At 36.7% G+C, this 24,043-nt stretch overlaps 1 protein-coding gene across 2 annotated transcripts; it reads right to left on the bottom strand.

Annotated features, from left to right (window-relative positions):
- Window positions 1-211: 211 nt before the first annotated feature.
- Window positions 212-10,756, bottom strand: RNF6 (ring finger protein 6). 2 transcript variants are annotated; one of them, XM_031960768.1, is made up of 4 exons: window positions 10,400-10,756; window positions 5,038-5,249; window positions 4,031-4,138; window positions 212-2,152 (listed from the first exon to the last, which is right to left on the bottom strand). In XM_031960768.1, exons 2-4 carry the CDS (start codon window positions 5,228-5,230, stop codon window positions 387-389), a joined length of 2,067 nt encoding a protein of 688 aa, XP_031816628.1. In that variant the 5' UTR covers window positions 5,231-5,249; window positions 10,400-10,756; the 3' UTR covers window positions 212-386. The 2 variants fall into 2 exon arrangements, with proteins under 2 accessions (XP_031816628.1, XP_031816629.1); XM_031960769.1 differs by having other exon boundaries at window positions 10,395-10,688.
- Window positions 10,757-24,043: the final 13,287 nt, after the last annotated feature.

The following is a 24,043-nucleotide window of genomic DNA, read 5'->3' as shown; positions in this document are numbered from 1 at the left end:
ACTGAGTCTGTGAAAATTTGAATTCTAAATAAAGTCTGTTGCACTGTTAACAATAAGCAAATTGATTTATCCTACTGTATTCTACATATATGAAAGTGCTTAGCATAACAAAATAAAAACATATTAAAGATTATTTGGTTCTAGCAATATTAATTGTTCTAAACTGTAGTAATTTATCATTTGCATTTTAAAATGTATGCAAATTTCCTACCTCTTGAAACAAGTTTTTTTTGTTTTTTTTTGTTTTTTTTAAAGAAAATAGCCCAAACCATTATCTAAATTATTATTCATCCCAGTTGGCTCATTACAAATAGGCTAAAAAAATGAATGCTTAAACACATACTAAGCTATGATAAAATATAATTATGAAAGCAAATTCCGTTATTTTATCCATTGTCTGCTATATTGGATCCTAAAACAGGCTGCCGACAAATAGGACAAGTACAGTTCTCAGATAGCCAGCGATCAATACAATGAATATGAAACTCATGCATGCAAGGTAACTGCCTGAGCTTGTTTCCTGTTACATATTCATTGATACAAACACTACAGGTTTTACTTAGTTCACTTTCAATATCTCCAAAGTTCCGTGTAGAAAGATTGTCAATCTGCTCTTTGGTTAAGCCCCTAAAGTGCTCATCATCATCATCCTCATTTAATAAAAAGAAATGGGCAAGACGAAGAATAGGTAGTGTCCCACTTTCAACTAAATTGTTTGCATCTTGAGATTGCCTGTTCTCTCTATTTTCATTGTTGCGGTTATTAGATTGGGTCCTCTCATTTTCACTATTCATTTCAATGCTGCTTTCTTGGGCCTGCCTGTCTTGAAAAGATACTTCATTTTGTTGATTGCCATCAACTGCATTTGAATTACTCACCTCTGAATGCATCTCTCTTAAATGTTGCCCACTCCTCTGAAATTCAGACTCAGATTCAGTTTCCATTAGAGAACTCAGTTCCCCAAATCCAGTCATGATCTGCCTTAAAATTGACCGTAAAGCAACTGATGATGGCTCACCAAGTCCATTCTCTGAAATCCTACGGAGTGGAATCCTTATGGTACTGACATAAGTTCGAATGCCAGCACGTTCTGAACGAGAAATGGTTCGACGAAAGCCTCCACTATTGCTCTCAAAGGTTACTGTGTTTTCAGCCAATCCTACTCTAGAGCGAGTTCTATTTGCAATACTATCCCGATCTCTATTTTCTCCAGGACGAATCCTTCGAACCTGAAGGTCTAGTGTGATAGTCGGATGTCGCCTCACAGCAGCTGTAGGCCTAATGGATTCTTCCCCTTCCACTGTAATTCTTGACAGCAGTCCTGAATTGGACAGCGGGGTATGAGTAGTGCCTCTATGTTCTCCAGCTGGCTCTAAATAGACACGAGCCACATGTCTCCTCCTAACTGACCTTCTAAAGGTTTGTTGTAAAGGTCTATTTTCCCTATGTGAATTATGTTCTTCAGAATCCATAGCATCACCTTGTCTTTGAACTGGTGACCGGCTTCGACTATTTACAGCAGACTCTAAATTTACTGGTTCTTGTCTTTGGCTTGCACTCCTTGTGGGAACAGGAGTTCTACCTCTGTTTCCCTGGAGCTGTGAAGATGCACCTAGCCCTTCTCTCAAGTTGTATTCACTAGTGCCCTGGGGATTTACATGACCACTCAGAAGATTATCATTAACAGAATTTGTTCTAGAAACGCTTACTGACCCCCTATTTCTGCTCCTCACCCTTCCCAACATAGAAAAAGACATTTCAACTGAATTCCGCCTCCTTGAACTTCTTGCCATTCTAGTCCTTGGAACACTGAAACTGTCACCATTCAGAGTCACTGAGGTCTGGCTCCTTGTTCTCCTGGCCACAGGACTAACTGCTCTTTGGTGTCCATTTTCAGGATGATTTCTGGTGGCATGAGAATGAGAAACACTTGCATATTCATCACTAGGAGCTTCAAATCCATTGTTTTCGTGATTTATATTAATTTCCAGACTAAACCGAAATTCTCCACTGTTCGGATTCGTTCGACTCACAGCTCTCCAAGTTTGGTTCCCACTCTGCCCACTTCGAGTTGCATTGCCTGTCCGACGGAAAGTGTTCAGCCATTCTAACAGGGAGTCTCCATTTGAATTGTCTCTAGGGATCTCTGCATCTAGGAAAAATGGGGAAAATGAATTTATACATACATACTATTTTCATAGGAAGCTTATAAGTCTGACCACATTTTAAAGTTTCAGGACTACCATAACATCACAAAACTTAAAATCACTTATATGACCACAGCAAATGAATCCTCATTTGAACAACAAACATCAAGACAAGTATGAAATACTAACAAAAGACACCATAATGCATTGGAAAGAACTCTGGACTTGCTGTAGGAAGATCTGGATTCAAGTCTTATCACAAGTTACTATTTTGTGTGACTCTTTAGGCAAGTCATTTCATCTCTAAATCTCAAGTTACTTCATTTGTTCAATGAGGAGAATGGAAGGTAATCTCTGAGATCCCTCCTAGTACTCACAATCTATTAAAACCTTATGAACTAATGTTTTGTAACCATAAAGCACTTTCTAAGTAGGAACTCTTTATATTTTAAAAAGAAGGCTTTTAAAATTATCTTACCTCATTGTAGGGAGAAGTAAAAAGGCAACAGAAAATTCACATTATGTATGTAAAATTATTTTGGTCAAAGCTAAAAATCAGAACCATAAATCTATGAAGCCAAATAAAGATCCACTCTAAATCTAGAGCTTCAAGAACTATACCTTATTATTCAGGAACTTGCTCAAGTTTAGAGCTCAAGAAAGGATTTCTGAAGACAACTGCCAGTAAAGAACTGATCATCTGACATTATTTCATTGAATAAGTGAATGATATGAGAGCTGTCTACTGCCTGTCTGTACACAGTTATTAGTGTTTTCTACTATTATTATATTAGCAAATTCTAACAGAAAAATTCACATGAAGTGGGTTTTTCAGAAAACCATAGCATTAACAAATTAAGTTACAAAATATCATTCTATCCACAAAATTCTTCCATTTGCTAATAACTATTAAAAATAGATGAGATAACAATAGTTTCACAATATAACTATGTTTTGTCTTGTTAAAGAAAATTATTTTACAGAGCAAAACTGATAATTAGATAATTTGGGAAAATTTTAAATGGATAGGAATATAGATATTCATTATAACTACCTAGTATTAGTATATTTACTCATAATTAAAGAATTAATGATAAACAATGAAAATACCTTATAATCAGTAACTTAAGGCTCTTCATATTTAAAATGAAAGTTTTTGAACTAGATTACCTTCAAGGAAGATCTCTATGAGTCCAAAACATATTGTTTTATAATAAATTCTTTTTTCCATTAAAATATAATCAAATCACTGGTTTCATGGCCTTTCAAAAACTTTGTATTTATAAAAAAATAATTAAACTATATATATATATATATATATATATATGAGTATGAAGAAGCAAATGGGTTATTTATTTTTTGGCCAATAAGCTTTGGAAAATTCATCAATAAAAAGACATTTAAAACAAATACTGATGATTTAAAATTGCTTCCTTACTTTAAAACTTAAAAATTAACTTTCCTATATATAGTTAATATCTATTCCTCTTTTCACATCCAATCTTTTCAGTTCATGACAATTTTAGGATACTTTTACTATTTCATTATTAAAGCAAGAAGTCTAAGAATAAAGCTTATTAAGTGGCAGAAATGAAAAATATATCCATGTGTATGTTCATGCATGGAAATGTCATCAGGCATCTAGACATTTAATAATTCCATTCTATACTGATAAACAATTCGAAGTTAAGGTTAGTTATATCTTTTTGGTAGGCAAGTTGCACATTTGTAGGGTAAAGCCAAATTTAATAATGAATCTAATTTTGTATCAAATCAAAAATTAAATATGTAAGACTAGACTGTCCAACCAATATATTTCACAGTTGTATATGCTCAGATAAAGTGTGTTTCTTGTGGAAGTAAAGAAAAACTGCTCAAAGTACCTCCCAAAGTTCCTCCCTCAGTTTGTCTATTCTCCAGGTCAGGATGCGATGCCAGATGTTCCTTGGCTCCATCCAATCGTTGTTGTAACTCTTCTGATGTTATTTCTCCTGAAAGCAATTAGAAAACGTAAACTTTAAGGTAAACTTTTAGTTGCTCAGTTTTATAAGGGGAACATATGAGATGCAGAACAAATCTTTAGCATACTACAACAGAATGAATTTAAATATTCATTGTTTTGGAGATGCTAAAGGAAAGTGGAAAAAGTGTAAACGTTGGGCCCAAAGAATATATAAGTAGGAATTTTTAACTTCTAGTTAACACATTCTATGTATTCATCAGAAAATCCAAATAGTTGTTTCTTTTTTTAAAAAAATGTTTTTATTCAAATTAAATTTATCTCAATCTCCTGGCAAGCTGTATTAGGCTGATAATCTTTGGACTACAATTCTGCAGATTTCATCAACTTGATGTAGAAATCAACTATTATTTATTCCTCAAATCTTCTTGAAGTTCATTTATAATTCTTATCATTTATAATCCAATGATCAATTTTAGATCTGCAAAGTACACTGGCTTTTTATGAGAGGTAGTAAGTCATATGATTGTATAAGTAGTTATACCTAAAGATATGTAAACTCTTATTCTGAATAATGTCTGTAATTATATTCATGAAGATTTTGCTTAAAATAAATGTGTATATGCGTATGTATATATACACACACACATATTTAAATGTGTGTTTCTACCTCTCTCTAGAACATCTTTTGGGACAGATGTCCTTATGTATCACCATCCTGTTTTGTTATTAGGTTGCTTGTGAAGCAGAATTATTTCTTGCTTTTCTATCCTATACCAACATAAAGGAGTATTCCAGGTTTTTTTTTTCCTTGTCACTTTAAAGCAGAAACTAGTACTATGAATCTCTGAAAAGAACTCCTCACTTGCTACACTTCTAAATTGCCTCCTTAAATGCCAAAGTATTTCTCTCCTGCTATACATCTCTTACCAGGGGTGCCTAGGAGATTGTGGTCTCTCATTAACCTATAATCTTCATCATTGAGTTCATTAATGAACTGGTAATAGGCCTCTTCCCTGCTGAGGCGCTCTTGCTGCCATCTTCGCTCATCTTCACTGTGACGGTGGTCTTGAGAAGAGGCCTGTTCACTACCTCCACCTGAACTAGACCTAGACTGATCCATGCTGTGATATCCTGGCTTCCTGTTCAACCGATACACAAAAAAAAGTCAATGTGTTAATCATAAGTTACAGGTTGCTTCATTTTTCATTTAAGTTGGACTAGAAAACCTTGTTTTCCTTTTCCTTTGTACCCAACCAGACTTCCAGCCTCCCCCCTTGTAACAGAAGACACAGCTACTTCCCTGGGAAGATTAAAGTCAAAAGACTAGAGATTCTTCACTTCTTCCCCCCATTTCATTCCTATACCTTGGCATCAGTACCCTTTCCTCCTTCTCTTTGGCAGCAGAAGACAAGGTATCCTTATTCTTCCTTCCTAAAATTAACCTACCAACTCCTTTGATACTATTCCCTCCCCACCTCTCCAGGATCTTATTCCTGTATCCATTTCCCCCCTCTCTTTCTTCATGAGTCTTTAATCTTTCTTTCAAAATTGGCTTCTTCTCATCTCCTAAAAAACAAACAACAAAACATGCTCGGATCTTCCCAATTCTTAAAAAATATGTAAAGCCCTATACTCCTTGAAACCATTACTTATCACCTCATCTTTCTTATCCTTTATTGCTAAAAACTCTTGGAAAATTTGTTAATATCTAATCTAAGCTTATACTTTTTCCTAAGTCTGAAGTCCTTCTGACTTTGCTCTATTCTATTTATCTAAAATCAAAACGATGACATAGGGTACATTATAACATACATATATACATACATCTCATGTCACTGTTTTGATAATATATTTCATTTTTCTTTCTCATTACTAATCCTGTCAATTTTATCTCTAGAATATCGCCCTTTATTCATTCCCTCTTCTATATTATTCAAGGACCCCAATACAGGCCCTTATTACTACTTGCCTAGGTTATTAGCTTTCCAACCTGTTTTCTATCTTTATTCTCTTTCTGTTCAGTTCATTCTTTATAATGATAACAAAATAATTTTCTTTACATACATGAATTTGGGCATATCGCTCCTTGGCTCAAAAACTTTAGTACATGGTAGACAACAGCAAGCCAAAGTTTATACTCTTCTGCCTGACATACAAAGTGTTAAATATTATACCACAAAACCTTCCCAACCTTATCTCATATTACTTCTTTTCATTTACTCTATACTCTAATCAAACAAAAATATTTTCTGCTCCCAAGCCCTTTATTCCATGAGCCTTCAAGCTTCCATAATACCTTTGCTCAGACTGCTCTCTATACCTGCAGTTTCTTCTCCCTCATTCTCTAGACTTTGAGTACCTACTCATTCTTTCAAGCCATCTCAGACACCATCTTTTCTACAAAGCCTTCCTTGATTCACACCCATAGTTTTCACCTATGAATTCATATAGTGCTTTGTTTTGCAACTCTCCAAAATGGTTAGAGAAATAAAAAGAATGGAGCAAATTAAGTATGATGTGTTAGGTGCTGTACCATTATTACATAAATGGCAATATTATGCATTATTCCCATTAGACTATAAGCTCTCTGAAAGCAGGGACTCATCTCATGTAAACTTTATACTTTACCAAGCAGAGTCTTTGCCACAAAAAATAATTAATACATTTGCTGAATGATGTATAAGTTATAAAAGGTTAAGAACCAAAAAGTAGATCTTTTGATGTGTTTTTCCTGACTTTACATATCAAAAACTATTGCAAGAAAGTTTAAACAAATCTGAATTTGTCTTAGATCTGGTATTTACTAGTAGTAAATCACAATCTCAGCTTTAGTTTCCCCATCTGTAAGTGGAGTTAATAATACTTGTATTATTTACATCACAGGGTTATCAGGAAAGTACTTTGTAAACCTCAAAGTACTAGATAGAGCTGAGTTATTACTAAAAAGCAATTTAAATGAAAATATACTCTAAGAGATTAAAAAAAATGAATATACCAAATTAGGAATAGCTAAAAGACAGTTGTTTTCAATGTCAGTCAATTTATTTACACTGTATATTTCTCATACCAAAGTTTCATCACAGTGACAAACTCAGAGTTATCTAGGTAACTGTCAAAACATCCAATTTGTGACTCAATTTTCAGTATAATTTAACTTAAAGTGAATTTTAATTTAATTACCCAGGTAATTCCCATGTTATACAATGAAACACCTGAATATTATAAAAATAAAACAGTATATTCAAGTAGATTTCACAAAATCCAAAAGTATAAAATATTCCCTGTACCAGAGTTTGCTGTAATCCCATCAACTATACTCTATCCACTCTGCTAGAGAGGTTATTTCCCCAAAATCAAAAAGAAATATCTGTTACTTTTCCAAGGACAATATAAGAAATCTCATAGGAAACTGCTACTTCCACACAGCTGGCTGGAGTCTAGGGTATTAAATTAGAGTATCTGATAGGTCTTCATTTTAAACCTCAACCCTTCCCTACCCAGTGGACATTGTCTGACTAGTGGCGAGTCTTGCTGAATGAAACCTGTCAATGAGAGGATATTTTGATTAGGCAACAAGAAAAATTTCTGGCTTATTGCCGCATTTATTTCTCCCCTGAAGCCAATCACTTAAGTCATGATTCAAGTCAATGGGAATTTTTTAAATTTTTTTTTTACATTTAAAAAAATCTTATTTTAAGGAAAATATCTGTTTCATTAAATGAAACTACCTGTAATTATGTTGCAGTTAATGCTACATTCATTAAACCCAATAAACAACGTGCTAGTGATATAAAGATAAAATGAAACAGAGTCCTTGCCTCAAGGAGTTTGTAATCATATGTAGGTGATAAGGTATATACAAATATAACTATGATACAAAGTATAATGTGATAAGTGTAGAGAGATACAAACAAAATACTATGAGGAATTTTGGAATAGATCACTTTCAGCTTAGGAGCTGGGAGATAAGAGTATCAAAAGAAGGCTATACTGAGTATCATCCAAGTTGGATCTTGAAGGAAGTACAGAATTTCAACAGGAAAAAAACAGGAATAGAATGAAAACTTAAGTGGATTCATTCCAAGCAAAGGGGCAGGCAAAGGCAAAAGACCAAAAAAAAAAAAAAAAAGAGGTCAAGAATGAATAATATAGCACTGCAGTTTGATTAAACACAAAGAGTACTGGAAGGTGAGACAAGCGTAGAAAAATAAGAAAAATAAGTTAGTTCCCAATAGTGGAAGGCCTTGAATGCCAGGATATGAAATCCATATTTTATTTAGTAGGCAATAAAGAGCCATTAAGAATGTTGGGGCAGATGAATTCATTAGAAAAACTATAAACAGCAGTGTAAAGGATGGATTTAAAAAGGAGAAAGAGAAGAGGACTGCATTAATTTTAACAGTTCCAGGATAATCTGAAAATATTAATCTATTTCCTTTACTTCTGGGGAGTGACTGAAGGCAGAGAAGATTCAAATGTAGTATTATACAAAATTTCTGGTAATTTAATCTACATCTCCTATAAAAAATATATTAATTTTTTTAAAAAAATTAAATATTCCCTTACATCCACAAATAAGAGTTGTCAATGTGGCTTGGATTTTAAGAACGTTATAGCCAGATGCTGTTAGATATTATTACTAGTTCCCAACATGGTAATGAAGTTCCACAAAAAGTAACAAATATGCATTCTTAGCTGTACTTCTCTATTCCTTTGGCACCAAGTTCCTTCCACTGGTTCACAAAGAGCACTCAGTTCTAGATATCTGATCAGTGTAGCAAATCTTAACAGTTGCACCCAGAGAAACTATTTTAAATGCAAGAGCTGGATATTTTGTAAATGAAACAACTTCCATTCCTTGGTAAATTCAGGCACAGGTAACTCTTGGACTACATATATAAAACTCAACTACTTAAGTTTCCAGCTTAAACTTGAGAGTTCCCAATCATCATTGAATATTTGGTTCAGCTGTAAGGAACCTTACTTCTCACCTACTCATTTTAGAGAAGAGAAAACTGAGGGCAGACATCAAATAGTTTGGCCATAGCCACAGTTTCTGGCAAAATTCAAATTAGAACTCAGGTCTTCTGATTTCTAATCCAATGTTGTTTCCTCACCACATGATAGAGTGGTAATGTTTTAAGTAAAGGTAAGGAAGATCCATATTTTAAGGCAGTGCCTGAAAGAACAGATAGGGAACGTTCAAATGATATGTATATGTCTGAGTACTTTAAATTCTCATTCTGATTAACTTTAAGAGCATAAAAATGAACTCAGATATAAAAATGCGTCAAACGACAATTAACTAACATGGAAATAAACAGATGTATAAGCTACCTTTCCATTTTTTAACTTTTCAAATCAGGACATGAACTACCATTAGTCAAGGAACTAAGAGCTTTGTTATTATTTTCTTCTAAATAATTGGGAAAAACCAAAATAATTTCTGAGTTTATGTTGTTCTACCATTATTGGTGATAAGCTGAATACTCCAAAGATATTTTCATGAATGATTTATCATTTAATCATAAAACTTAAAACAGTTTAACTTCCTTGCAATTAAAAAAAAAAGGCAAACTTATATTATCTGTGAAAATACTCTCCCCTCCTCCCCATAGGTTTCAAAAGCTAGGAGAAAGGGATACAATATTCAGATGAGGTGGGCTCTTTGAAGCCCTGAGACTTCCTGGTATTCTAACACAGCTGCCCCTAACAGACTACCAATTCTCCACGTGGGATTTTGACAGACAGGCCTAGAAAATGAAATTCCCCCGCAAACTAAGTTGTGAAAAGAAATCTAGGCTTTTTCCCCACACGGGATAGGACTTGCCTCCAAATCTTCTTCCTTATTCACTAACCCCACTCAATTACTATGGCCGTAGTGTCGTCCCGTGGGCTCCAGATTCTCTTTTAAACTTCCTGCCAAGCCCACCTAGGTCTGCTGGTCCCCTTCCGGGCAAGGGCACCCGCCTAAAATCAGGGGTGGGTCAGTCGGCCCCAGGGTCCCAGCCCTTCCCCAAATACAGCCCGCAGCGGAGCGTCCCTCAGCAACCCGAACTCCCACCGAGGCAAGTTTGATAGACAGCATTCTCTAGCCAATCCCAAACGAGAGGCGCTCATTAGCGAGGACCTCGACCAATCAGAGGAGAGGTGGGTGGAGCCGGCGAGGGCGAGGATGGCCTGCTTTTCTCCTCCTCCTCCTCTTCCTCCACCTCCTCCTCCTCCCAGGGCAGCGGCGGTCGCTGGGTCCCACCGCAGCCGTTGCCACCGTGCCCCCGGCTCACCTCACCCTTCGTTCTGGGGTCTGAGTCCGGCCGCAGCGGAAACGGCGGCTCTCCTCGCGGGGCCCTGGAGGAAGTGGCGGGGGCGGCGGCTGCTTCCCCCCGAAGCGGTTCCTGGAGCCGAACGGCCGGGCCCGATGGGCCTGCTGCGTCGCGGAGCCGTTGATCTGGAGGCGGGCCAGACCGCGGCTGAGGGAACGACCGGCCGGAGGGGAAGGGAGACGCGGGGCGGAGAGAGGGCGGAGGACGGCTGCTGCGGCTTCTTGCCACCCCCGATCCCTCCCCCGGAGCCCGTCCACCCGTCACCTGCCAGGCCGAGCCGCCGCTCGAACGCGGGGATCGGCTCTCCTGCGGGCTGAAAGCATCGCGGGTGCAGCAGGAATCGCCGTCCGGCGGGGAGCCAGGGTTCCTGAGTCCTGCGTTCCGCCCACTCGGCCACTCCCAGGCTCCACACCCCCTCCCTCCCTCCCAGCTGGTTATCACATGGCCGCCTCTGGGCGTGACACTGCGCTCCTCCTCCTGCTGCCTTCTCTGCCGCACTCGCAGCTGGTGTGGGGGCACTGGAGGGAGAACTTGGGTCCCGGCTTCCTCTCCTAATTATGTAAAATCCAGGGTGTGGTGGGGCTGAGGCTGGGCACCGTTCCGGCGGCCCTTCCCTCTAACATGATTTACCTAAAAGAAAATTAACTCTAATGGAACACATTGTTACTGTGATTCAGTTCAATTTAGCAAACTTTGACTAAGCTCTTCCTTTTCAGTTAGATTGTAGGAATACAAAGACAAAAATGAATCAAACCTTCTAAAGAACTGGTATCAGAATAAGAAAACAGATAATGGCCATGCTGGCACCCTGGGATAAATAGGCATGGTTAAAATGAATGTTTATTTTAGTAGTATTAATATTTATTATTATTTAATTAGTGTTTAAAATAGTAAAATTTAATAAAAATAAATGTGTATATACACACATATATACACACACACACACACACACACACACATATATATGTATGTATGTAGATATAGATAGAAATGGTTTTAGTGGACCACAGGTCAAAAAAGTCTGCAAGGGATGAGGGTAGGAATCGGGAACCTAGGATTTCATGACTGTAGGGAACTCCCCAGGTACAAGTTTGTTTATCTTTCTCAATGTAAGGTAGTACTTTCTCTACAAGTTACAGTCTTAGAGAATTGCCTAAGTAGAGTATTGAAGAATGATTTGCCCAGTCTCAGGAGACTTAGTCCCTCTGCTCAAAGGGAGTTGGGCTCGACTGCCCCAGTTTAGGAAGGACTACTAAACTGGAAGGAAAACCCAAGAAGGGGAGTGTAATGATGAAGAAGCATGAGACTCAGAAAAAGAACATGCCATATAATCAAGGTTGAAGGAATTGAGGGACAACTAGGAAAAAAATAAGAGGTCCTTATTGTAGATAGCGAGGTGCCTCAGTGGATAGAAGGCTGGACTTAAAGTCAGGAAGAACTGGTTCTGATGAGGTGTGGGAATAAGGGGGAGAGATCCCCTCTGCTGCAAAAGAATTCGCAAACCCATAATCTGTGTGGCAAAAAGGGAATTTTTCGCTAAGAAGGAAGTTTTCTTAGCAGGCAAAACTCCTGATTAGGAATTTGGCAGAGATGAACTGACAATTTGGGATTATATGGGATATGTCTTGGCCTGGGGCTAGGAGATGTCTGGGCTAATCAATAGAGGACCATCAGAGAGAGATCTCCAATTGAATAAAATCACAATTAGGGGAATTTGAAGACTTTTCCCAGGTCCTGAGAACTCCTGGAAGGGGGTACAGTTTCTGTCCCCCCCCCAAAAAAAGATCTCATTTTATGTCATCCCCCTTTGGGCCTCTTCCAGAAGATCGTTTGGACAGTTTCAGGGTTCACCCCCATTAGTCCAAATTCAGTATAAGATACCTAGCTAGCTGTGTGACCCAGGTTTTTGTTTGGTTTGTTTGGTTCAGTTTCCTCTTTGTAAATTGGAGATAATAGTAGCTATCTCAGAGGGCTGTTTTAAGGAACCTTGTAGAGATCAAATGAGATATTTGTACTAGCTTAGTATCTGGTACATAAGCACTATATAATAATGTTCCCTTTCCTTCTCTGATAGCGCCTATTAAATTGCTGTTTTGCAAAAGCAAGTTAGACTTACTTTGATCCAGAAAGCAGCTAGAAGCAAGGGACAGAAGATACAGAGAAGTAGATATCTTTCTGTGACCAAAAATGGAATGGGCTACTTTTAAGAGGAAATGGGCTTCTCTTTGAGGTCATCAAAGCAACGCCCATCCTTTTTACAAGTTAAATTCTTATGGAGATGTGAGTTGTTCTCAGTAGTCCCAGCTTAAATGGTTTACAGCCAATTGGGGTCAAAGGAAGACTTAAATCTAGATCTTTTGTAAGCCTTTTTTTTTTTTTTTTGCCTGATTCATGCTACAAATCTCTTAGAATAAAACTAAATAAAATAAATTAAGGAAATCTTTTTGATCAGAGTGATAATAAATATTAACATGATCCACAGCATTAAGATATAGACAGTTAAATTGGGACAGAAGAAAAAAAATAAGAAATAAAATAATTTAAAGAAATATCAGAAAGCAGTACTTTAACAGTGTTGAATGAATGGTACAAACAGATATGATAAGATCACTGGAATGGAGTGATCTAAGAGCATTTCATAGAAGACAATGCCTTTGTTGGTCTTGAACAAGGGATAGTATTTGAGAAAAGACAAATGTAAATCATTAGAGTCCTAAATATCAGGATCTTTTGGAACCACTATGAGAAAGTCTGAAGTCTGCTTCATGTTCTATGAGTTCTCCATAGTCTTTGGATAACAGGTTCTCAACAGGCTCATTTATCACCTACTTTCAGCTAAGTACCAAGATCCAGAGGATCCCAGATTTAGAGTTGTAAGGATTTTATTATCAGTCACTCAATGGATAAGGAAACTAAAGATGGCTTGCCCTAGGTCACATGGGGTGGTACAGAATAGATTTGAATTTAAGTCTCCAAATCTAGTGTTACTTTGCTCTTCCAGACACTCATAGGCTTACCTCCATTAGTGACAGTTGGTTAGCCGTTGGTATTGGTTTGGTGGGGGGGTGGGGGAATGGGGGCAGGAGAAAAATGTGTGTGTTTTGTGGGGGTTTTGTGTGAAGTGGGGACTCTGTCTCTAAAAGATATTTTAAGACTCCATTTTAAATTATTAGTACTTATTTATACTGTTCTTTCTAGCCCATGCTAGTTCTTCCAGAATAAAATTTAATTCCTGACCATGCCTTTCTTTTCTGAAGGGCTAAGGTCCAGTTAAAGTTCTTTATTTGAAGTCTCTAAAGTCCCTACCCATGTTATTGTGCTCATGAACTGCTTAACCTCACTAAAATTATAGCATCATAGACTTTTATAATTAAAACATACCTTAAAAAATATCTTGTCCAAACTTTCAGAGTTAGTAAGAAACTCTATTATAGTATAAGTGAGGCCCAAGGTTAAATTAAGTCTAGAACCCAAGTCTCCTGACTATTACAATGAAATCAGTCCTCAGACTAACTTCCAACTGGACACAAATTTTATTTTTAAAGACATAAAATCAGTAAGAGTACCTCTAAGCTTCCTTCTATAATAAACCATTGCCCAGGAAGATCAAATATCTACCAGCTGGCAATTGTAGCACTTACCTAGTATTTCACTCAAGTTCATCTTAGCCCCAGGAAGTTTCTTGACAGCATTGCCTGTTTTGTTTTAGCACATTGCCTAGAACATTGGGGCTATGTAATGAATGTTGGTTGAATTGAAATGAAGTCTTTTGGTCTCTTCCAACTTTGAAATTCTATGATTCTGGCTTAGAGAAATTGTCTCTACTAGAACTGATTTTGGGAACACTGGTCTGACCTATGGTGCAAGAAGTACTTGGCCTCACAAGTAGACTGGCCATAATATAGCAAAGAAATAGTATATCAAATAAAAAGTGAAAATCAATAGAATACATTTAATAACAAATAGGTCCCAGTATTTTTAAATTCTGAAAACCCTCTGAAGTCACATATTATTGCACCCAAACCATGAGGAAGGCAGTATGTGAAATAGAATCCTGACTAGATTCTGGGTTCAATTCTGGATCTGCCACCTTAAGATTAAGTCAATTCTCTGGGCCTCTATAGGTTTCATTATTCAAATAAAAGCATTGAACAAGAATACCCTAAAAATTCCTTCTAATCTATGATCCTTTGGAATAACAGGATAGGATTCTCCTAAGAGTCTGTTTGCCTTCACACAATGTTACTTCCAATACAAACACCCATCTTTAAAGTTTCAGCTAAGCAAGACTCTTTACTTGATTCCATGAACTTACATAGGAGAAAAAAAATTATATTTTAATTCTCACCAACCTCCAAAAGAAATTCAGTTAGGAATCAAAGCAACAAAGCAATTCATATCCTGAGAAGGAGTATGTAATTGTCACCAAATTGCCAAAGCAGTCCTTGACAAAAAAAAAAAAAAAAAAAAAAAAAAAAAGAGTTGCAAGGGGCTTATGGTAAAACAGCATGTTAGAAGCACTTCATAGTACAGTAAAAATGGCACTGGGTCAGAAGTCAGGAAGACTTGAGTTTAAATCCAAATTCAGACAATACCTATGTGACTCTGGGCAAGTCACTTAATCTCTTTACCTTAATCTACTGGAGAAGGAAATGGCAAATAACAGTATCCTTGCCAAGAACACCCCATAGACAGCACCAATATATTCTGGTTCACTGGGTCATGAAGAGTTGTCCATCTTCCTCCCAGAATGTGCTGACACCTCTGGCCCATGCTCCATGCACACATATATCAGTAGATCATCTACATTCCAGTTCTTAGGAAACTATGGTAATCCTGGATTTTTAACCTCATAGCATCACTGGAGAGGACATTTTTGTTATAAAAATGGGTTTTTATGTTGAGAACAGCTGAGGATTGTTATAAACTCAGGACAGTTTCCCAAATGTAATACAACTCTTCTTCCTGTCCAGTTCTGAGCTGAACTTATTGTCTACTTTGTCCCAGATACATGTACTGATATAGTAATTCATCAGACTGGCCATTCAACTGTATTCCATAGTCTGGACAATGCACTTTTTTATCCATTTAGTTTTTCCTGCACAACTTGTTTGGTTGAGCAACCATAGATCACATTGTGGAAGACATGTAATGTTTTAGGTTTTGATGAAGACAGCTCACCATCTATAGGAAATCCCTTACCAGAATGTCTTATGAACATCTTTAAAAGTGGAAACACCTCTGGATTTATCTCCCTATTTTATGCCTCATTTGGTATTAATAATCAGAAGATTGTTGAACAAAGTTGCATTTGTCAAGAAATAATGTTTAGTATATGATCCTAATATGCATATGCCTTTAAGACTATATCTTGTTCTACCCAATCTAATGCTTTTTTGGTAATCAGCAAACAATAAATAAAACAGACAATAAAGTTAGTAAGGTATTGTATTCTGTCCCTTTCAGTCAGTCATATGTAACCATAAAAATGTTCTCTGCTATAGAGAATCATTTTGGAAAAATTGCCTATTCCCTTCTCATATTTTCAAAGGGTACTTTGATGTATATAGTTATCATGAAGACTTTATAGAGATAAGAAAGAAGGCATATTATGTAATAATATAAATATACTATATACATACATAAATTTAAATATATACATAATATAACTATGTATTATGTATATAATACATGAATATAAATATATTTGCATGATATAAATGTGCATACATATATAAACTTTTTTTATCACTTTAATCATGTCTGAATCTTCATGGACTCATCTGGGATTTTCTGGACAGAGATACACACACGTGTGTGTGTGTATATGTGTGTGTGTTATTTAGGAGTTTTCCTAAATAACTTAACTATCAAAACTATTTAAACAACCCAACAAAGAAGTTCCTCAAACAAAATGATGGAATTATAGAGCATTGGTTATCAGATGAACGCAACGGACAATACAGGAAACCTATCAATTGACTGGTTTGAAGGCTCAGTGCCACATCCCCTTCCACCAGGATCTTTAAAAAGCATGGGTCTGCTCTGAAGAGAAAATTTGTTCTTTATCTTGTTCCCTTCCACCTCCTAAAGAGTATAGTAGGCAAGTGGAGGGGATTTTCTTTTCTTTTCTCTCCCATTAAGAGCACATGGCAACACTGGGTGGAACAGAATTGAGCTATAAAGTCTAGTTGGAAGAGATCAAGAGTCTGTCCAGTACCTGAAGCTGGGGTGAAGACTCCTGCTGGTCCTAGCATATGGGTTCTTGTTCCTTCTAAAAGTTCCTTTCAGTATGTTAGCCCAGGATTTCAGCTAAGCCTGAAGCAGAAACAGTGGAGAAACTGACCAAAAAGTGAGTCATGGGTCCCACTTGGGAGCATGCCCAAGGTTTCTATTGAAACAACTTATCCTTCAGAAATGCCTTAACCCATAAGGAACAACTCAAAGATGTCATGACCTCAAGATATTGGAAGCCCAGCAGCACCAAAAGTGTAAGATATTCAACCACATACTCTCCTTCATATGTGATTTTCCATTTGTACTCTCTATGCATTTCCTTTCTTTTCATTTATGCTCCAAATATTTGTAAGTGCCTCAAGTTAATGGGGGTGATATTTTGTTGCTGGTTTTTTTTATTGCCATTGTACTCCCTATCTTTGCTTTGAACTATGTCCCCAAGCTGATACCAAAAGTTAAAACATTTTTGAAGGAAGTTCAAGAACTTATAGATTTATAAGTTAGGGAGGACCTACAAAGTAAGACTCTTGAACCTGAGGCAGTTATTTCCCCAGGAGACCCAAACTGGAAAGGATGATTTAAAGGAAGCAATTGTAGATATACACAAGACATATTTCTTAGGGAACTCATTTGTGATTTTCTATATTTCTTTTTCTAAAATAAGCCTATTCTATGTTCTATTCTATTGATATGAGCATTTGATGTTTTTATAAATATTTACCCATTTCATTTGAATTGTTAGTTTTATTGGCGTATAGTTGGAGAAATGACTCCTAATAATTGATTTTATTTCATCTTCATTGGTTGTGAATGCACCCTTTTCACTTTTGATACTGGTAATTTGGTTATCTTTCTTTTTTCTTAATTAAATTAGCCAATGGCCTAATTATTTTAGTGTTGTTTTGTTTTAAAGGCAATTAATTTCTAGTTTATACTTCAAAGGCCCCTTATTGAATATATTTTTATTGTATTGTGGTCAGAAAATACATATTTCAAAAATTGGTCTGGGTCCTCTTTCTATTCATTCACATAATTAAAAACTACTATGGCAAAAGTACCATACTTTGGGCAAATTGGTGATGTTTTTCCAAACTTTTAAGTTTTTCCTTACCAGTACTCATGTAATTCATTGTTGGACTCATAGGGGTGTGTGTGTGTGTGTGTGTGTGTGTGTACGTGTATATATGTACCTGGTGTGTGGTTCAGTGGAACAAATGCTGGATTTTGATTCAGAGGACTGCAGTTCAAATCCCAGTTCTCTTACTTGGGAAAGTGATAAACTTCTTGGGACTAAAAGCTACCTCTATAAACATCAAAGGGTTAGACTAGATGGTTTTTAAGAGCTCATTATTCCAGCTGTAAATCTCTGACCTTGGGAACATTTTATATGATTATGATACATGCTCAAACTACTGTTATTCTTATTTTACTTATTTATTTGGCAAGGCAATTGGGGTTAAATGACTTGCCCAGAGCCACACCGAAAATATTAAGTGTCTGAGGCCAGATTTGGACTCAGGTCTCCTGACTTCAGGGCTTCAATGGTGATCTATCCACTGTACCATCTAGGTGTCCCTACTGTTAATTTTTTTGGGAGAAATAAAGTGATATTTTAACTCAATATTAGTATCATTTAGAAAAGCAAATACCCACTTAACATGTAGGTAATATTTCTTTAAGATCTGTTAATAAATTAACTCTCTGGTTTTAGAATGTTCAAATATTTGCTAGATTTTTTGATTATGCTGATATTGACATTAGAGGAATTTGGACTTTAACTATGACATGGATGCCAACATATCCCTTTTTTCATACCTATGCATACAAAAACTGAATTTTTAAAAGACTTCTCTCCTTTTATATCTATATACATATTATCTTTGCTTTAAGTTGGAGACCGCCCCTTTGGGTAGGGAATCTGTGATTTTAAATTAAATTTTTTTAAAAAATAAAGACTCTTTAACTTAGCAAGGAATCTGTGTTCCATAAATTCATTTATAGGTCATTTGTTCAGAAAAAAATACCCATTAACCTACAGAAAAAATGACTGTAAATGGTGCAGGTAAAGTGCCAAGATGATGCAAAACACTATTGAACACAAAATGTAACACTTATACTAATTATTTTAGATTAAATCTGGGGTTCTAGAGACTCAGAACCATTAACTGCAATAGGGTGAAGAAGGGTTTGGATAAGAAGCAGAGAGTTTCTTCTCCAGAGCACTAGACTGGGCCCAGGAGAACACTATTAAATAGTCTTAAATTTATCTTTGACATGCTTTTACTTTTGTGTTCCCCCTTTCTTCACTCCCTAGGCACCCAGTGCTTTCTCTGCATCAAATGTACGCCTGCCTTCCAGAGTGCTCTATGGTCACAAAAAATAGCCTTTGCTCCCTATCTACATTGTTCAGCAAAGCAAAATTAAGTTGAGTATTAAGAAACCAGCTAATATACACAAAGGTGTAAATGACTAATAACTCCTTGACCATTCCAGAAGTATTAGTGGGTTTTAAAAAAAAATAAATCTATAATTAATCAAAATTTCAGGAACTGCTACAAAACTGGAATGTAAAAAATCCAGATGGAGTGAGGAAAATTGTTTTATAGCCAAAGAACTATGTAACCTCACCTGCTTGGGGAGGAGTCTGCTCCTAGGATTAGCTCCACAAGCTATTCCTGCTTTTCACAGTTCTTTCCTTTCTCCACTTCTGAATACACAGATTCTGCAAAAATGCTGTGTGTGTGTTTTTAACCATAGCAGTTGCCTACTACAGCAGCTGTAGTAGGATGGTAGGGTGGACAGCAGTCATTGATTAAAAAAAGGAAGGTGGGTGAGGATGAAGGGGGATATGGAGGCATCTTGAAATAATGGAAAGAGAACTGAACTTGACATTGAGTTAGAGGACTGAGTTCATAGTTTGTCCACAAGCCATTGACTTTTCTCAGTCTCACTTTCTTCTTCTGTTAAAGGAGGATAATAGTAACTGAGGAGAAAGTGTTTTGTAGACTATAAGACTATATATGTGACTATATATAGACTATAAATGTGAACTATAATTTATGACATATGTTTGTAAGTTGGAGCTTGCCTTACAGGAAGAACAAATGTCCATTTGGATACACTATTATCTGGTCATCCATTTGTAATTTAAGACTTTTCCAACATAACCCCTCCTACCTTCATGAACCTTCTGACTACATTGATTTATTTGTTATTCCTTCCACATAACATTCCATCTCGTGACTCTATGTAATTCATGACAGGTAATAGAAGGTAATAAAGATGTAAAGGTAAGCAGAAGTCAGATTGTGGAGGTCTTTTACTGTCTGATTAAGCAGTTTGCTTTTATTCTATGGGCATTGGAGAATTGTTCATGATTCTATGAAAGACCTATGATTTAGGAAGATTATTTTGGAAACATGGATTAAAGAGAGGAGAGACTTAAAACAACCCTGACCTATTCTTTTTAATTATGTGGGCTAAAAGTTTATCTATTTTGTTAGTCTTTTCAAAATGCCAGCTTTTAGAGTTTTTTTGAGTTCCATAGTCTTTGGGGGTTTTAATTTTTCTATTTCTCTTTTAGTTTTCAAGATTTCTTCTTTTGTGTTTGCTTTGGGTTTGGTTCTTTGTCTTTTCCCTGTTTCTACCTAATTTGAAAAATTGATCTCAGGCAGATCTTAGACATGCAATCTTTTTCTTTAATTTTTCCCATGATATGTTTAGTGTAAGATTCAGAACTGCACTTCTGAAACCTTGACTTCAAGTGATTAATAATTTTTTTGTAATATTACTTTATTTAATAAATCATATGGCTATATAAAGTTGATTGCCTAGGTAATATAGAGAATGATGAAACAACTAGAAAATTTCTCAAAAGTGTAGTGGGAGATCTAGAGCTCTATATTATATTATTTTTTATAATTGTGAACAATTTTGCATCACTCCCAGAGTTATAATTCAGAATACAGTCAGAATGCTCTTTTCTTTTTTTTTTTCTTTGACTATTCACACCTTGTGAAACTACTAATGTTGGAGGGATAGGTAACTTATACATGTACAAATTAAAAATGTCTTCTATCAAAGAAACCTTGAGGGGAATCTTTCTTTGATGTGGTGTATTGACTATAGAGCCACCTGCTGGGCTAATTATATATTACAATTCCTCTAATTGTGAAGTGATCTTTCTTCTTTCTATGCAATTAAAGGTAGTAGGACATAAATTGTTGTGAAATTCTGCTGCTATTGAAATTTCTCACCTATCTCTACTCTTTTAAATTGGGTTTAATCATATTCTCAGGAATTTTATCATCAGGAAATTAATGATCATCAGCTGTATCAGCTTTAACAGTCACATCTCAGTACCCTCAGTACCTGTGCCCCTAGGATTTTAGGAATGAAGAATGAAGCAAAGAACTTCTCCCAAATCTTCCATTTAAAGAGGGTTTCCCAAAGACCTGTATGTGCAAGAATGTTTGTGGCAGCCCTCTTTGTAGTGGCAGAAACTGGAAACTGAGTGGATGCCCATCAATTGGAGAATGGTTGGGTAAACTGTGGCATATGAATGCTATGGAATAGTATTGTTCTGTAAGAAATGACCAGCAAAATGATTTCAAAAAGGCCTGGAGAGACTTACATGAACTGATGCTGAGTGAAATGAGCAGGACCAGAAGATCATTATATACTTCAACAATGCTACTGTATGAGGATGTATTCTGATGGAAGTGGATTTCTTTGACAAAGGGAAGATCTAACTCAATTTCAATTGATCAATGATGGATAGAAGCAGCTACACTCAAAGAAAGAACACTGGGAAATGAATGTAAACTATTTGCATTTTTGTTTTTCTTCCCGGGTTATTTTTACCTTCTGAATCCAACTCTTCCTATGCAACAAGAGAACTGTTGGTTCTGCACACATATATTGTATCTAGGATCTACTGTGCCATATTTAACATGTATAGGACTTCTTGCCATCTGGGAGAGGGGTGGAGGGAGGGAGGGGAAAAGTCGGAACAGAAGTGAGAGCAAGGGATAATGTTGAAAAAATTTACCCAGGCATGGGTTCTGTCAATAAAAAGTTATAATTATTAAAAAAAAAAAAAAAGAGGGTTTCCAAGATGCTATCTATTTTCCACCTGACTACCTTTCTTTGGACTTCTAGTACCCCCTCTCCCTCATGCCTCTTTAGGATCTCTTTGTGTATTTTACCTGTTAAATTGCAAGTTTCCTGAAGGCAAGGACATCCCTTTTTTGTATTTATCACAATACAACAGTGCCTGACATATAGTAAATGCTTGAAATAATGCTCCTGCAGTACCTCGTGTCACATGGGACAAATGTGTATGCAGTACACATCAGTGTTGTATTTGATTTAGTTTCTCTGGTAGTATATCTTCCCTCCCTGGATGAGAATCTCTCATTTTGAAAACTGTTAGGTTATTGTTTATAAATAATCCTCAAATTAAGTGTTTCTTACCTTTCCCTGTCCCCTTTTCTGTTACTCACTGCAGAAACTAAAAAGGATTGCATGGGACTGAAGGCATTTTGCATTTGTTTTTCAGTTTGCCCTGGACATTTGCTGCTCTGTACCTCCTAGTCTCTCCCTGAGAAGGTACATCCTCTTCTGGTTTTCACTGTGACATCCACTGACTTCCACTTCTGATCTAGCATCTTGACACCCTCTTCTTCCTCACTGCCAAATTAAGATTTGTTCTGCATCTATCAACACTTGCATACTAGTCCCTCTTCCTACTCACTGGCACTTCTAATAATTTTGTGGAAATGCCAGCACAGTCGATCACATATATCAACCACTCTTGCAGTCTGTGTACATAAGATATTTTCCCAAATTGCTATAGCATCCACTCCATGTCCAGCTGCTGCTCAGACCCATGGCAAACAATACTATTTGTATGGTATTTCTCTAAATTTGGACCTCATAATTCTGCCATTGTAGAGTAAGAGTATTATGGATAATGATCTATCTTCTTCCCTTTGTGTCTTTCCTTTAGTCCACGTTTTTGTGTTCTTCTGCTATATCCCAAGAGTAGAGGTAATCAGGGATGGCCTTGTGTGTCCTTCTGGGTGCATTCCCCTTTCCTCTGATGAAATGCCTTCAGGTCTCTCCAGTACTTAGAAGGTCAAGAGAGAAATGGATAGTTTGATAGTTTGAGCCTGAGGCTCAACTTCTTCCTTGATATTACCTGAGGCATTTTTTCTCCTCAAGGCATGGTCTTGGCTGTGGTCAAAGATCCCGTCTCTCACACTCTCTTAGGAGGTGAAGACATATCTGTAAAATAGAATAGGAAAAAGGGACAATGGGATACAAAGTGTTTGGAGTGTTTAGAAAAGAATGGGACAAAATAGCATGAATGAGATCACAAAGGCTGGTAATACCAGGAAGAATGGGTATCTGTATTTCCATTTGGCTAGGGCACAGAGTGTTTGTAGTGAAAGAATAGAACATAAGGCTGGAAAGGGTGCTGTGGGCCTGGAATACTAGACTAATGAGTTAAGATTTTACAGAGTCTATCAGTGGGGGACCAGTTTGTTGAATACGGTTATTCAGCCACTCCTTTTAGGCCTACTTGGAGGTTCTAGTATAAACATCCTTCCTCTGCTCAGGAAAGTTTTAACAAAAGGAATCTTTCTAGCTGACTCCCCCTCAAGAAAGACAACACAGTTTAAAATTTCTCTATCTTTCCTCTTTACCTGGAATGATTACCATCAGCCTTATCTCAAGTGTAATTCTAATTATACACCCAGATTTGTAAACACCTATAATTAATATTGTTTATAAAGACAAAGAAAACATTGAGACAAAAAAAAGATAAACTGACCTTTGCAGTGACCAAAGCAAAAAGCTTCAGGCTACATGGAAGTATCTGGCACTGCCAGGTTAGAGAAAGGCCACCAGGTCTTTTCCCACCCCCATCTCTTCTTTTTTCAGATCACCTTCATATTCTCTCTTTTCAGATCAACTTCATATTCTCTGTGCATATCTTGTATGTGGCTACATATTTATATATTGTCTTTCCCATTAAAAGGTATAGTTCTAGAAAACAAGTATTCAAAGCATTTATGACACATAGTAAGCACTTAATAAATATTTGTTGACTGATTTACAGGCTCACATAAAGGAGTACAAGGAGAAAAAGGAAAAAAGAATTACACCTTTGACCTCTATAGTCTGGAGAATTTCATCAATCCAGCATTCATCCTGACATTCCTAGTGTTCAGTCATTCCACTCTGCCTTTTTCTTTGAGTCCTGTTCTCATTGTTTCTGGCCCATGGTTCTTTTCCTCCAGCACTGTGGTCTTTTCCATGTCTCAGTAGGAGGGTTCAGTCTTTATTCTGAGGCCAGCCTATCTTCA

Source organism: Sarcophilus harrisii, chromosome 3, assembly GCF_902635505.1.
Source record: "Sarcophilus harrisii chromosome 3, mSarHar1.11, whole genome shotgun sequence".
Classification (NCBI taxonomy): domain Eukaryota; kingdom Metazoa; phylum Chordata; class Mammalia; order Dasyuromorphia; family Dasyuridae; genus Sarcophilus; species Sarcophilus harrisii.
This window is presented reverse-complemented; position numbering and strand designations above follow the sequence as displayed.